Source organism: Vanacampus margaritifer, chromosome 7, assembly GCF_051991255.1.
Source record: "Vanacampus margaritifer isolate UIUO_Vmar chromosome 7, RoL_Vmar_1.0, whole genome shotgun sequence".
Taxonomy (NCBI): Eukaryota; Metazoa; Chordata; class Actinopteri; order Syngnathiformes; family Syngnathidae; genus Vanacampus; species Vanacampus margaritifer.
In genome coordinates this window covers 21,490,563-21,506,955 of record NC_135438.1, presented here as the reverse complement: position 1 = coordinate 21,506,955, position 16,393 = coordinate 21,490,563, and the positions used below count along the sequence as shown (strand labels likewise).

Genomic DNA, 16,393 nt, shown 5'->3' with positions numbered 1-16,393 from the left:
CATATACAGTATATACAGTTACATTAAGATATTGTGCAAAACAACAGCTCATTTTACACACATTATGATTTTTCTTGTTTATTTTATTGTGAAATTGTTATTTTACAGTCTACACCCTTCACACCTCAGAAGGCTCGCATTTTTCTCAATCCAAACAGTTTACCCACAAATGCATATTTTTCACTCCAAAATTCCCCAATTTATCTCCAATGGCAGATTCAACAATACACATCGTTTAAAATTGACATTCATGACATTAAGCTAATTAAATTCACCTTGGGCATGATTATCAACATGCTAAAAATTACTAGTCACCAAAAAATTACCCATAATTGAACATTTAGCACACCAAAATTTCCCATTCATTCACAATGGCACATTTAACATTACAAATGTACATCATTTCAAATTGAAATTTAAGAACATTAAGCTCATTCAATTCACGTCGGTGATGATTTTCAACACGCCAAAATTTACTATTCACCAAAAATTTCCCCATAATGTACCATTTCCACCCCAAATTTCCCCATTCATTTCTAATGGCATATACCGTATTACACATTTACATAATTTCAAATTGATATTCAAAACAGTTCGCTCATTCAATTCACCTTGATATTGAACATTGGGTACGCCCCTGATTCACTCCAAATAATTCCTCTCGGCCTTCACACTTAGATAACTTGACGCTTTTAGGAGCTCTGACCAGAGCATTAATTGGAACTATTCTATACTAACTAAATTATTTTGGCCGCAAAAGCAGTTTTTGCAGGGACTCACAAACTGGACATTTTTGTTGTGCAAAGGCAGATACAGGAAATGACTCAATCAGTATCTTATTCATATTTTGCCCCCCCCACACACACACACACACAATCTCTCTGCTGCTCATTGATTAACCCCCCTCCCCCTTAAAACTTCTCCTGCCGAGGAGACGTCTCTTCTGAAGCCTGTCACATTGTCACACTCAAGTTGAGGAAATCCTATAAAGTACTCTGCAGCTGGTGTGGATCTATGAAGCCCACTGAGACAAGTGTAGGACACATATAAAGAGGGATGTTTAAAAAAAATCGTTTTATGTCCTGACTTGTGGAGTAGCCTCCTGCCGCGGTCTACATCCACTTTGATCGCAGCCTGCCTAGGAAACCTCATTATCCTCCGTGAATACTTCCTGGAGGACTCTGCTGATCAGTAAATGCCACAAGTTCCCTTCCCTGCTGTCTCACCACAAAGAGGAGAAGAGCAGCAAGATGACGATCTATCTCTATTTCTCTCCCCTGTTCTCAACATTCACGCATCTGCGGAGAATCAGAGTATAGAAGAAATCACTCATTATGCACTTATTGTATAATGGAGGAAATGCTCATTCTTTCTGCAGAGAGACACCTTAAGGCGTATTTGTTGAGCACGGCATCTCTAAACTCTCATTACTGCTACTACAACAAACATGCGGAATAGCTGCACTTGTGGGCTAAAGCAGTATTTCTTTCCTGCCTCTGCCACAGGGGACAGCTAATGAATTAATGAGATGTCAGCATATATGTCACGTCCTTATCCACTCAATCACCTCCAAAGACAGACAACCTCTGTAAAGGAATAGATACGGCTTTGTCCCTTGCGGGCTCTTTGACTTTGAGAAAATATGTGGACAATACATTAATCACTTTTATTTTGAAATCGATCTTATTACGGATTGAGATTTGGCTACATTATATGTTTTGGGTCAATCACTGATTGAATGATTAGTTAACGCGTTGATTGATCGACCATACTGAAAAACGGAACTTCTTTGATGTACAGTATTCAACCAACACGATTGATTCAGCCAGTCACAAAGCACATAAAATCAGATTTTTGCAGGTAGTTTCATATCCGATTTGGACAAGATGCGTCTCAGTCTGATCAGCTCGAAACACTCGGAACAGATTTGACTGTCCGTGACATCACTACGCGTGCAAAAATAATTGTGTCCGCACTACCCGGCTGTTTCCTCGCATGCTCGGCAGTCACTCGCCTTGACGGCTCCACTGCCCCTTCGGCTCCTGTCATGCTCAACCGGAAATACAGTGACAGTTTACTTCTGTCAGTTCTTTACACGCAACCGGAAATAGCGAATAAGTGCCCCAGCCGTAGCCTTAGACATATGGTTGTTAAAAAAAACAAAAAAAATCTTGACGCACTTGTGAGGAACAGGAAGTACGGAGCAGTAAACAGCGTCACATACTACACGTGCCTCCGTTCGACGTCGTTGCTACAGCAACCTGTCGGATGGGTCAATAATGTGGCTCAGTCTGAACAGGGCCATATCGGATTTGGACACTTGCTAAAAACAGTCTGGACAGTCAGCCCTAAAAATCGGATTTAAGGAGAAATCTGATTGGACTCAGATATGCCTGCAGTCTGAACGCAGCCCAAGTCTCCTGGAGATAAGGTCTGTTTGGAACATGCAACCTTTGACTTCAGATGTGTTCTTCAGCTGGAAAAAGCTGTTTTAGTGATTTGATATAACTAGTAAAGTGTGATCTAAATCTATCAGCACACCAAGGTTTCAGACTTGGTCTTTGTTTTTTTAAATAGTGACTCCAGGTATTTAATTGACATCAGTCATCTTTCCTGTATTGCCAAAAACAATTGTCCCAGTTTAAAGGTCCAGGTCCAATTGGTTATTTTTGTTTTAGACAGTGACACAGCACCTCCATTAAACTGGGGTCTATTTCACAAATCAGGTTTAGTGAGAACTCTGGGTCAACAAACCCGGGTAAAAAAACGATGAAGCAGAGGGCGGCGCCGCGCTCTGCTTCCCCATTGCCGAATGATCTTGGCTAAAAAGGGGAGGCTTGAGATGGATCTATGATTTGCTAACACGGAAGCATCCACGGCTCTCATTTTCAAGAAGTGGTTTAATGGCATCCACTTTCAGGTGTTTAGGAAACTCTCCTGGCTTAAGTGACCAATTGATTATTTGCTGCAACTCCGTACAGATGTTGCAATAGCTTTGAAAGCTGTCGCCACAGTGAATCTTCCTCTTCATTCATATACTGCCCTCTAACACCAGCAAGTATTTCCTCATCACATCCATGAATCTCCTCTTTATTTTCCTCTTTGCCTCCAACTTGATGTCTCCATTTCCTGAAATCTTCAACTGATATTTAATGTCCCTCCTCTGTACTTGTCCAAACCATCTCAATCTGGCCTCTCTAGCTTTGAAACCAAACCTTTCAGTATGTGCTGTTCCTTTAATGAGATCATTCCTCATCACTCCCAAAGAGAATCTCAACATATTCAACTCTACACTCCCAGCTCTGTCTCCAGTTTTCTAATCATTGCTAACCATCACCAAGATATAGATGGCTGATTTCGCTGACCTTCAACAAACTTTTCCTTTCACTTAAGATGGTTCTGTCACAGATCACCCTGGGACTTTCCTCCACCCACTTCACCCTGCCTGCGCTTTTCTTTTTTCACCTCACTCCGGCACACCCCATTGTTCTGAGCAGTTGATTCCAAGTACTTGAACTCATGCACCTTCTCCATCCACTCCTTCTTCTAACCCAAAGATCTCCAAGTTTGGTCCTCGAGAGCCCCTATCCAGCCTATTTTCCATATCATGACCAAACTTGGAGACCCCACTTCTAATCTTACCATTGCACTGGCCTCACTTTCATATGTACTCTCTCTTGCTACAACTGACCTTCCTTCCTCCTCTTTCCAGTGCATACCTCAACTTCTCTAAGTGCTCTTCCATTTGCTCCCTCTTCTAAATGCAGATGACAATGTCATCTGCAAACACTGAGACTGCTGATGACTCCTGCCTGACCTCATCTGCACATCACCATAGCATTAAAGTCTTTGAAGTCATTGAAGACTTCATGGATGTCATGGAGTACACCAGGGGTGCTCAAGTTCGGTCCTCGAGAGCCCCTATCCGGCCTGTTTTCCATGTTTCCCTCCTGCAGCACAGCTGAATCTAATGATCAGCTAATCAGCAAGCTTTGCAGAAGCCTGATTTTTTTTCTCTCTTCTTTTGCCGTGAGTATGTGCATGTGCGGGTGTGTGTGTGCATGCGTGTAAGTGTGTATTCATTAATTCACCTAAAACTTATTAAAAATCCCATACCGTTCACCTAAACCGAATACTTCAGAATCCAGCTAGAGTCGTGAGGTTGTCAGGAGACCCGAGGAAGGATCAAAGAAAAGAAAGGAAAGTGAAATCCAGCATCGACCAGACATCACCTTCTACCCACCGGGTTACCAACCAGAGTCTTTCACCAACCCCAGAAACATCTAAATTCCAACAAATTAGGGGGACCTCTTTGCAGAAGCCTGATAACGATCCTGATCATGAATCAGGTGTGTTAGTGGAGAGAAACATGGAAAACCGGCTGGATAGGGGCTCTCGAGAACCGAACTTAAGCACCCCTGGACTACACAAACATCCTTTTCTGCCACTCTAGATTTCCATTGGCATCCCTTTTTTCACAATCCATAAAGACATGATGCAGCTGCTTCGTCCCTTCCCTGGACTTCTCCATCAGCATTCTCAGGGTAAATATATTATCTGTGGTGTGTGAAACTATACTGCTGCTCAAAAATGTCCACGTCTTGTCTCAACATGGCCTCCACTACTCATTCCAAAGTTTTTGTTGAATGGCTCACCAAATTCCTATTTAGTTGCTACAACACTATACATTACATTTCTTAAACATTTTGAACCAAAACAAGTTTTCTCCGCTCCTGAGGCACAATCTCTGAGATCCTGTTGAATAATCTTGTCCAAACATCAATTGTCATCTCCCCGAGGCACTTGCGTGTGTCCACCAGTATGTCATCTGGACAAACAGCCTTTCTACTTCTCATCCTCTTCGGAGCTATCCTGACTTGATCCTTCCTAATCTGTTTTACCTCCTCTTTCACAGTTTCTAACTCTTCTGTCTTCCTGTGTCTTTAATTTTTCTAATTGATCAGCTCCTTAAAGTACTCATACAATCTACTCAACACCCCTTCCTCACACGTCAGTAGATTCCTATCACCCTAACCTGCTAGAAATTCATCCCAAATTAATCCTCTGTCGGGACAGTCTTTACAACTTGTTTTACTCTTCCTTTCCATCCAACCTCTTGAACAATAATACACTTTCTGTTTGGCTTATTCTATCTCCCTCTTTGCCTTCCGTGTCTTCTTCTTTTACAACTGTCAACTGTGCTTAGTTCTCTCACAATTCCATCTATTCGTTGCCAATCTCTTTTTCTGTATACATAATCTCTCTCTCTGTTCCGTGACCAAGTTACTGTATCTTCCTTTGTCTGCCCGAAACATCAAAATGTTGCATACTGTATCTGTCTCCCTAATCATGGTTGCTGCATCAACCTAATCATTTGCCTGTTCCTTAAAACAACCTTGAGATTTTCTCAAATCCTTGTTAAAATTAACAAAACAGTCTTCCTTTCTTAAATTCCACTATTTGTTTCACTCTATTTATTTTCTCACCTCCACCGTTATCTTAAGGTTTCATCAGCGTCAATGTATACACCTGATAACAGTACTATTGAGAGCAACAAGCATTGCCAAGCGTTGGACTATAAACAGCTGATCAATGTGAAGTTTACAACTCACTCTTCTTTTGGAACATTTTCATGTGAATGCAAATATTAACATGATGACGGTGTGGGTCTTAGTAATCTGCTAGTCTACACGGCTGACATTCATTTGACTGACATGAGCTCAATTCCATTGCCTCATTCATATTGTTCCTGTGACAGAGTGGTTTATTAGTCCATTTAGGAGTCTATTTTTGGCACCAAGTCAGCTGGGATTGGCTCTCTAACCCCTGCAACCATAAACAGGAAAAAGGTAAATCCATTTAAATGGATTCATTATTTTGCAATTAATGTTATTCATTTTCCATAAGGCAATCTAACCTGTCTGTTTGCAATGAACAGGCTGACAGATTGTTTTCCAGCCTCAAAGTTGTTCTCCTTCCTGGAATAAAACATAGCTATAGTGGGACTGCCTTGTCATTCTCTTCACTGCTACTCGACCCAGGCTCTTTTCTGCAGTGCACCATGGGGGATTACTGCAAAGTGATGCGTCCCTCTCTCACTCAGCTAATGAAAATCCACTTCAAGGACAGGATTAAGACCAAAAATCAGCCCGCAGTCTTTGCAAAAAAGGTTTGTGTGTTATCTCTAGAAGTGTTTAGCTTTATGGAGATTGATGTTTCAGAGCATGCTTACACTAGGCCTTTCGAGCCATGCCAGACTTGTCCAAAATTCCCCTACCCTCTTCTGTCTCTCGCTGGCCGTCTTCACAAAGCTGAATTGTTTTTATATCTATTGTGTGAGGTGGCAATTAATTAATACATGGCCAAAGGGAAGATCACGATGGCTGAGTATAGTAAGTCATGGATTTTTTTTTTATTCTGAATTATTCCTAGTTAGTTAAATGATTTTGTTATTGTTTATGGTTGCAAGAAACAATCACAAAACATGATACATCTCAATTATGGGCATGTGCGCATTCCCTGCACATTTTTTTGTACTATGCAAAGTGGCAGTTAACATTTATTACTGGCGAAGGAATGATCGCATATCAGTAGTTGGATGACACATGCACCTAATGCACATGCATACCAAACATGAGTACACGTCGGTCCACTCCGGGAAGCCTTTCATTCTTCTGTTGTGGCTCTCTGTGACGTTGGAAAATAAATCATGGATATTTAATTGTAATTCAAACTAGTTCTTTCGTTTTTCAAATGTAATTCTAAATTGGAATTGAATAATTATGGTGCACCTGTAACATTAAAATAAAACCCAAGAGGGAAAAAAAATATTTAGAAAACATTGAATTTCAGCCAACTCAGTAGCCTAATGGTAGAGTGTTTGTCTTGAGATAGGGAGGTTGTGGTTTCAATCTGTGGCTGGGTCATACTATAGTCCGTAGACTATAAAAATGTAACCCATTGCTCTCCGCTTGACGCTCAGCATTAAGCGTTGGGATTGGGGGTTAGACCACCAAATGATTCCTCAGCGCGGCATGCTGATGCTCACCGCTCCCTCAGAAGATGGGTCAAATGTGGGGGCAATTTCACCCCATTTTGGTGGGTGTAACAATTAGTGGTATTTTAACTTCTACTTGCCACACAAAATATGAAAAGGTTTTTATACGTACAGGTAAAATTGGTTAAAAAATATTATGCAGTGTTACCCTTGCTTTGGATGTCAAAAGGTTTTTGTGTGGCCCCCGTTGTTGTTTTTCAGTGGGAGACTATCCAAATTTGAGTATACGGTTGGCCCCTACCCTACTGCTTTACCTTATTTACACTGAGCATGCATAAATCGACCACCATCTTGAACAGCTATTTACAGCACGCCAGTGGTGACCAATCACAAACGTTTACATTTATGATTACTTGACATGGAGCAGATGAGGTACAGCAATACTTCTTAGTATCAGAGTTCAAACTAAATCCTGGTCAATAAGGTTTAATAACACAATTTATTATTTTTGTAAATTGGTCAATACAGTTGTACTCATGTGGTTCTTATGTATTAATGCAACTCTGAGGACTGTTTGCTATTCTTATCCTTACATCTTGTTTAGTGCCTTCATTTTTGCTTTGGCATTTTTATGGCAGAATGAAAAAGTTGAGGGAATATACACCTTTCAAGATAATTTATATGCCCGAAAGAATATTAACTCATTCAAACCCAAAAACGTGTACAAACTTTTTAAAATACTTTGTCCTTACCTCCCAAAAAATTGTTTACATGTTTTTTTTTCTATATATTTTTTTACGCAAGTGCATACAGAAGGCTTTGATGCAGCTTCTGACATGAAGAGGTGGCTAAAAGCAATGGTAGTTATAAAAAAAAAGAACTGCCAGCAGGTGGCAGAAGAGTATAAGGAATCAGCCGGGGTCATGTTGCAACAAGCTGTTTTTTGTCCGTTTTTTTGCAAGGAATGTGAATATAGAGGAAATTTAGCTATATTGTAATGCTAATTGCTGCAAAACGGAAACAGATACAAATGTACTTTTTTTCCTGATGAAAAAGGAGACTCTAATCTTTCTTTTGGTAGGTTGTTCGTGTTTTTATAGCAGTAAAACACCATATTCTGTGGACCTAGCAAAATCAGTAAAAATCCAGTAAAACAGCAGGGAGCAAAGTGGGTTGTTTCAGTGAAAATGGCTGGTATTGAATGAGTTAAAGGGGAAGTCACCCCCAATTATTTTTTGACAATAATATGTTCTATGCAGCCCCACTGGTCTAATATTCTGGTTAATATTGCATTAGTGGAATATGAGTTAAGCAGCAAAATCCAGCTGTTTTTATCCATCTCAGGGGGCGGCCATTTTGCCACTTGCTGTCAACTGAAGATGACATCAGTGTTGCTCAAGTCTCAAGTAACAACCAATCACAGCTCAGCTTCAGAAAACAGGTGAGCTGTGATTGGTTGTCGCCTGAGCCCTGAGCAACATTGATGTCATCTTCAGTTGACAGCAAGTGACAAAATGGCCGCCCCCTGGGATGGACAAAAACGGCTGGATTTTGCTGCATTCCAAAAATGTAATATTAATCTGAATCAATTCATCAGAAAGGTTGACTTCCACTTTAAATAGAATACTTTGAGGGGGTGGGGGAGCTTAGGAAGAGCACCAACAATGATGTCTTTCAAAATGGTGCTGTCTTCAAACTTCAGCTACTGATTGTTGCATTGCATTGTTTTTACAGACAAGACAAAGCAGCAGAAATGCACTGTGACATTAAGTATCACAATTTTATTACAAAAATTAAATTATTCATCTCTCAGGTTTGCCATGCTTGGAGCATATAACAATGCAGTAAAAAACCCACACCCAAAGATAATAAAGCAGATTTCAACATTGCCTTCACAGCACTCTGTCATTCATGCTGTTACTATACAGATACTGTAACATTCCTAATACAGAGCAGTACAAACACCTGCCAAAACACATGTTGGATAACAATCCCAAACAATAAATTGAACCCAGCTCAAGAAGGAGGAAAACCAAAACTGATTAACACTGAATTTGCAACTGAAAACATTGTGTGTGCTGAATATTTGTGTACCAGCCCAAGGCACCCAGGCTTTGTAACAATGTTGGCAAGTCGGCGACATTCTTACAGAAACACTTGAAGCGAACGACATATACAAACTGACTTGTAGCACAGTCTCACTTTGCATTGTTCATTCATGGCCTCCGCTCCTTCCGTCCTCTTTGTCAGTCACAGTGCAAGTTCCGGAGGGGCCCAGTAGTGTTAAGAGGGAGGAGGGGAAGAGGAAGAAGCCTTGCGCTTGACATCTCTTCGCAGCATCAACTGCTGACAAGAATTGACAAGGGTTCCTCTGAGAAACAGGTGGGAACTGTTATGTAATTCCTCGCTTGGATGGTGACTTGTCCAGATATGGAGCGGATGTTGCCAGGTGCTAGTCCCAGACCAAAGAAGCCAAACAAAAATCCAAGTTGTGCTTTCAACTGAACGCCTTGGAAAAAAAAGAAAAAGAAAACTCCCCCCTCCACCCCTCAGTATGAAAACTGTTGTTCAGCACATAAATATTCGGGAATGGCAGAAATCCCAGATTGAAGCTTACAACTAAAATCAAGATCAAATGGCCTCTAACAAACATCAAATGAAGACGAGAACAACATAAACTTGGAAATGCACAGAGGCCTTTTCTCCATGGCTTCAATTCAGTTCAGTTGGCTGAACGACAAGGCTCAAAGGACCATTTGGTTGCTCCTCCAAATATTTCAATGTTGCTCTCCATCCAAGAGAACACATTGCCGGCTGGTGCTTTACTGTTGCAGGTTGCCAAGTTGTAGATTTCGGTGATGGACAGTTTCCTATTCCAGATGTTTAGGTTTGCTAACTCGCCTACGAAGGCTTGTGTGGCATCAAAGCCTCCTCCTAGTGTATCCTGCCCAAAGAAACAAATGAAAAACAGTTGTTCAAACATACATTTGTAGAGATATCGCATGAGGTGACTTCTTACAGTGTTCATTGATCTGGCTGGACTGGTCGTCAGCCAATCACAGCCGTTGTATTTATTTTCTTGAATCCAGCATTAAAAGAAGGACTCCCTCTTATAAGGGTGTTTATTCACCCTGATGGTAAGCCAATATTCAGTTGGAAGAGCTTTCCTTTGTGGTCTATTCAAAGCAATAGCACTTTATGAAACATTCCAATGTTGAATGCCTCTTAAGTCATAATTTTTTTTGTACAAAGTTGTGTGTTTTAAAAGAAAAAATATAAAGTCACAAAATAGGAAAGAGACACATAGATATGCATCAGGGCTGCTCAGTACCATCTTGTAAGGCTGAAGTGACACAATGTCAACATCAATATTATAAAAGGATGGAACGAGCGCTGCAAAGTCAGCCGTGCGTGGAGGAGTAATAGGTCAATGTCAAGAGACATGCCTTCCCGGCACAAGCAATAATCCTCCCTCTGCACTTTTTGCACTCTGCATCCACCATGTGTCAACAAATTAAGTGAGTTCATGGTTTTTGTTTGATAAATTTCTCATTTTTGTCCAGCAGGTTTTGCCATTTTTATTTTAGTTTTCATTTTGAGTTTTAAATTTAGTTAGTTTTAACTAGTTTTCAAGATGGTTCTGTTAGTTTGTATTAGTTTTACTTATTTAAAAAAAAAAAGCTTAATTTTAGTTAGTTTCAGTATTAGTTTTCGTTTTCTTTTTTTTATGTGTATTATTTGTGCGCAATATTTAATAAACACGGTGTTAAAATGAAGAAATAATGCATTTCTTACCTAAAATTACATTTCGGCTAAGTTAGGAGCGGAGTCATCTGAAGGTGCTTTTTTATTGGCTGCTGCTTGGTGACATCACTTCTGTGTGACACACTTTCAAACGTCCCTATTTCGGTTAATATCGAAATCAATCTACTTAAAATCACGTTTAAAATCGTCCCCAAAGGCTCATCTATTCAATTAATTACCAAAGACATGGACAGGACATGTTTGCTAATTATAGTTACTTTTAGTTAGTTTTGTAAACATAAAGTGTTGATTTTGTTTTTATTTATTTTTTAAATAGTTTTAGAATTTTTGTTTTTTTGTTAGTTTTCGTTAACTAAAATAACCTAATTCTCCAGCACTAAACGTGTTATCAAAGGGTGAGTGATTTTATTTTATTGCATGTGTCTTATTTTCAGTGGTTATAGTTATTTGTATTTCTGACAGTTAATGTTAGGAATGGACTTTTGCCTTATTTACAGGTATCGGTACTCAGTGGCAGTAGCCGCCCTCTTGTGGCCGTTTATGATCAGGAGCTAGAAATTCAAAATTAGAAGAGTATAAAATCATTATTCAAAAATTTTAAAGTGTGCATTGATGTGATGGAACAATCTTTATATATATTATTGAAATAAATCATGTTGTTTTTTTAATTAATGAACTCTAAACAATCAAAAAATTCTACACACTGTCCTTTTAAAGTAAATCAATTGTTGAAATTACAGCAAATGCTCAACTTTGAAGGACCTTGATTCAAAGTGAAAATGTTATTTTACTGCCGCACATTTCCACAGCAACAAGCGTGTTCATCTACCTGCTCCTGTCCCAGGACGAGCACCCCGTCCGGTTTGATGGGGTGATACGGTGCCAGATTTTCACCGCTGCCCCTCATCACACCATCCTGGAAGGCCTCCCACATCCCGTCTCGGGTGGTCCACGTGATGCACAGGTGGTGCCATTTGCCGTCATTGATGAGGAACGGCAGCTTTGCAACCTGCAACAGATACACTACAATTTAAATCTTAATTCAAAGTGCAGCATTTGCAACTTGAAACCCAATCCTCGCAAAATATCCACCACTCTCTTTTATATTTCTCACCTTGCTACCATTTTGTCCCTCACTTCCTTGTTTGTCTCGGGAAGTTGCAGGTTGCTCATTCAAATGAATATTTTAACTTTTTGTCACACTTCGAATGGAATATGTACCTTGTCATTAATGAGAATCTCCATTGGGTTGTTTCCCCATTCAATCAGCACCATCTCGTTGGCCTGACCCGGGACAGCGTAAGAAAAGGGTGTCCCCACCCCTGGTGAGGCATTGGACTTGATCCACAGACACACGGTGAAGGAATACATCTCAGGCAGACTTCTCTTGGCTTTGGCGTACATGTAGTTGGTTCTCAGAGGGAACGTCAGCTGGAACTTATCCGTGGGTCTGTTTTCTTTGCCTGCACATGAGATGAATGTCAGTGTGTCTGTAAAGGTTTGCTTCTGTTTGCGCTGGGAATTATTTTGTATTTAGTGGCTGTATTTAGGGATTAAGAGGAGCAATATTAATCAATATTCATGTTTATGCGTATGTCCCAACAATGAAGGTGTGGATGGAATTCAGATGAGGACAACTGAAGAGTGACAAATGAAATACATTATTTTCTGTCCTACTGTTTTCAATACTAATTAAGATTTTTCCTATTATTGCCTACTATTTCCCTCGAGGACCGGATGTACCCATGATTTGTTCATCCATCCAATTTCTATACCACTTGGAAAAACATGCGATATAGTTGCTGAATATAGCAATATTGATATTATTGCAATATTTAACACGTACTTAAAAAAAAATCATTTTTATTATCTAATGAAAGAAAAAAAAATTCATGCGGCTAAATAAGCAAACGCAATGTATTCTTAGTTAGTTGTAATTACCTCTCGATAATGTTCAACTATTAGATGGTGGTGCACATTTTAGTTAGCGTCAAATTCAGATAAACGCATAAAATTTCATATGAAACTTCAATCTTGGCGATATGCATATTGCATGCGCCAATATCGCGATATCGATATTTTTTCCATATATTATGCAGCCCTACCACTTGTCCTCTTGTGAATGGATCACAAATGACCTGGAGCCTATCCTGGCCGACTTTGGGCAAGAGGCCTGGACGTCATGGACTCGTCGCCAGAGTTAGACATAACCATTTAAACTCACATTCACATCGATGGGCAATGTCAAGTCTTCATTTACCCTTATATGCATGTTTTTGGAATGTGGGAGGAAAATAGAGCACTGTACACGGAAAAAAACATGCAAACTCCACACAGGAGTGCTAATTTGGGTGTGTAAATACCAGTAGCATACACACTAACACACACACACACACACACACAGCCTACACTAGTTGGAGAGCTGGGGGGGGGGGAACTCATAAATGCTCCAACTCATCTATGAAAGAAACTGCAAGCATTATCTCCTCGCAGTAAAAATGTAGGCTACTTCTGATCTCTTAAGGCTTCTTTTTTTTCTTTTTCTTTTTTGCAAGTCACACTGTCAGCGCCTGGCTCAGAAACGGCAAAAGGCGAAAGGGCAAAGTAGTCTTAAGATATGCAAAGCAATGCAGCTGTCTTTCCTCTCAGTGTGCGCGCAAGGCGAGGAATGCCGCAGCAGCAGCAAGCGGGACAAAAGAAACATTTGAGTCCACAGGACTTCATGAACTAATCGTAACAGGCTTCGAGAGGATGATGTGAATTTGGACAATAAATAGAGTTTAATAACAATCCCCACTTGACGACAGATCCGGTGTACGCACCTTTCTCCAGGTCTGTGATGCGGTGGTGCAGAGAAGTGAGCGTGGACTCCACACGGTTCCGTTGCTCGCTGTCATTCCTGGAACCACTTTTGGTTTCCTCTAACGTGTTGACCCGAGACAGAACCTGCTTCTCCATGTCATCTATCTTGTTTTGAAGCAGATCTTTCAGACTGTTCGCCTGCACGGTGTTATTCCCTCGGCTGTATTGCTGCAGCGCACGGGAGGAAGAAAGGGATGCGTTTTACAGAGGAAAGACCAATTGTCGGGTGGAAATAGTTATTTTTAAATTAGGTGCATCAGCGTAACTGTATCTGCGGATGTTTGGCTCTCCATGAAATAACTGAGAATAACTGATTACAGTTTCCCGTATGCGCACTCCCCGTCTACTTTATAAGGTTGCTACAACTGCACAATAATAAAATCCAGTGCCAGCTGTATACGCCTTTAAGATAACCGTGCGTGATGGGGGTGTGGGTGTTATTTCAACATGAAGTTAGTTGTAGTTGGCAGGACATCGAGTGGCAACGATCACACTCAAAGCGACCCTAAACTAAAATAGGCTATTACAGACAGCTGTCAATAATATGACACGCGCACACCACTGCAAATGAGATACAATATGGTCTAATTAATACTGTGCCCTAACATGCAACATATTTTTCTAATTGCTTGGATTGGCCTATATATAAATTTCATTTTCAATGCTCATCATTGTATTACTAATTGACAGTTTCTATGTTATTAATGCAGGTGTGTTGCTGTAACAATTCAACTTCCCTCACGGATGGAATCTATCTATCTATCTATCTATCTATCTATCTATCTATCTATCTATCTATCTATCTATCTATCTATCTATCTATCTATCTATCTATCTATCTATCTATCTATCTATCTATCTATCTATCTATCGCCAAGCATGCACGATTCTTTTCGTAACTGTTTGATACAGCTCGTGCATTGCATCATATTGCGGGTGTACAAGTATACTATACATAATGCTCAGTAAAAGACACACTTTGAAGGTGGCTTGACTTCTTACAAACAGCACAGAGGCCAAGAGAACTGGTCTGCACTGCAACTTGCCTACCTCAAGGTTCTCCAGTCTCTGTTTGAGAGTCTGTAAAGTGTGTCCCAGCTGGGCCAGGGTCTCTGCGGTGCCCCGTGAAATATCCCCCATCGTGTTCTTGGCGCCCGGCCGCCTCCCGCCGGGTCCCGCCGCGGCCGGGAAGCTCTGACTCTCGCAGCGACTTAACTTGGATGTTAGTTCCCTGATTGTCTCCTTCTGATTCATAATGGTCTCTTTTTGCTGCAGCACGGTCTCTCGCAGCTGCATGACGGTAGTCTTCAGGTCCTCCGCCGGTCCACTGTTCTGCATGGTGGCCGCACACAAGTCCATATCCTTGGGCACCGACGTGCAAATAAACTGCGTCTGTCCCAAGTCTTGCGCGGAGCTCTCCGCGGTGGCCAGGCAACAAAGGAGGAAAACTTTCCACGGGAGTCGGTCCATGGTTCCACTCACGTTGCTGTCGGTGTTCAGCACCACGGAGCTGTTCACTGAAGCTTGGAGCCGCAGCGAGCAGTGCGCGCTTATATAGCGCTCTTGACGCAGCCCCCCATTCATCGCAGCTCTGAGAGGAGGCACCCGGAGTCCGGCCCATTCTTTAAGGTCGTGCACGATGCGCGCAACAGTCGCCCACGCGCTTGCTATCAATGCCAAGCTGCTTTCAGACTCGTGTTTGGTCAGAGTCGGTAAAGCGAAGAAATCCATTAGCAAAAACACCGTTCAAATAATCCAATTTAAACACAGTTTGTCCCAATTATTCAATAGTGTAGGCACACATCTTTCGGCTAATTGGAAACGGCAAATTGTTACGTGTTAAGTGTTTCATGGAAATTATACTGGGGAATATAGTAACTCATGATTGTGCCCCCTTTAATGAGTATTCCACCAACCTCCTTCCCTTCCCCCAAAACGCACACTGTATAAATTACTGTACAGTATTTTAATAATAATGATCGACTTCTCTTGTTACAGTAAAACCAGCAATCTTCATCATCTCCCAGGAGGAAATTTGCTTGGTAATGGATTGAAAGCAGCCGATGGATGCGCTTCCTTGCATTTCCCATTCAATGGGTGACTATAATGAGGGCTGATAGAGAAGTGCTGTGTTTTACATATACAGTAGCCTACTATATATATATTTCTTATTTAATAGTCTAATATGTAACACTTCACATACAAGTCACCCAACAAGAAGATCAAACACTCTAGCTAGATTCAGTTTGATATCGGTTTGAACTGACTCATTTAAGAAATCATACTTTTATACATATTAGAGCTGTCAAACGATTACATTTTTAAATCAAATTAATCACATCTTAGAATTATGATCAATCACGATTAAGCGCTTAATTAAAAAGGCTTTTTATCAACCTATTTTGCCCGCCAAATTTAAAGAGTACCTGCTTTGTGTTAAAGTTATGAAGACGTCTTCAAAAAAAATAAGTATCCTCTCCACACGCTCATCCTCCTCTTTTTCTAAACAGTTACTGTAATTACTTGCATAATTTTAAGATGGAAAAAAATACCCCCAAATAGTTTTACATAAACAAATATTCTGAATGTCATACGCAGACATTTATTAAATGCTTTAGTTTAAAGCATCTAGTATGTTTATTGCTCAAACACAACCTGTGCTATACGCACACAATATACAAAAATAGACATTTGATATGACAGAGTACTTAGGTTGCACTGGTATAAAATAACACATTTTACACCAGAATTCAAGAAAATATGTGAAAC

The 16,393-nt window shown here is 40.5% G+C and overlaps 1 protein-coding gene across 1 annotated transcript; it reads right to left on the bottom strand.

Annotated features, from left to right (window-relative positions):
• Positions 1–8,751: 8,751 nt before the first annotated feature.
• Positions 8,752–15,227, bottom strand: LOC144055796 (neuronal pentraxin-1-like). Its single transcript, XM_077572117.1, has 5 exons — positions 14,675–15,227; positions 13,585–13,792; positions 11,984–12,225; positions 11,592–11,771; positions 8,752–9,941 (listed from the first exon to the last, which is right to left on the bottom strand). Exons 1-5 carry the CDS (start codon positions 15,206–15,208, stop codon positions 9,720–9,722), a joined length of 1,386 nt encoding a protein of 461 aa, XP_077428243.1. The 5' UTR covers positions 15,209–15,227; the 3' UTR covers positions 8,752–9,719.
• Positions 15,228–16,393: the final 1,166 nt, after the last annotated feature.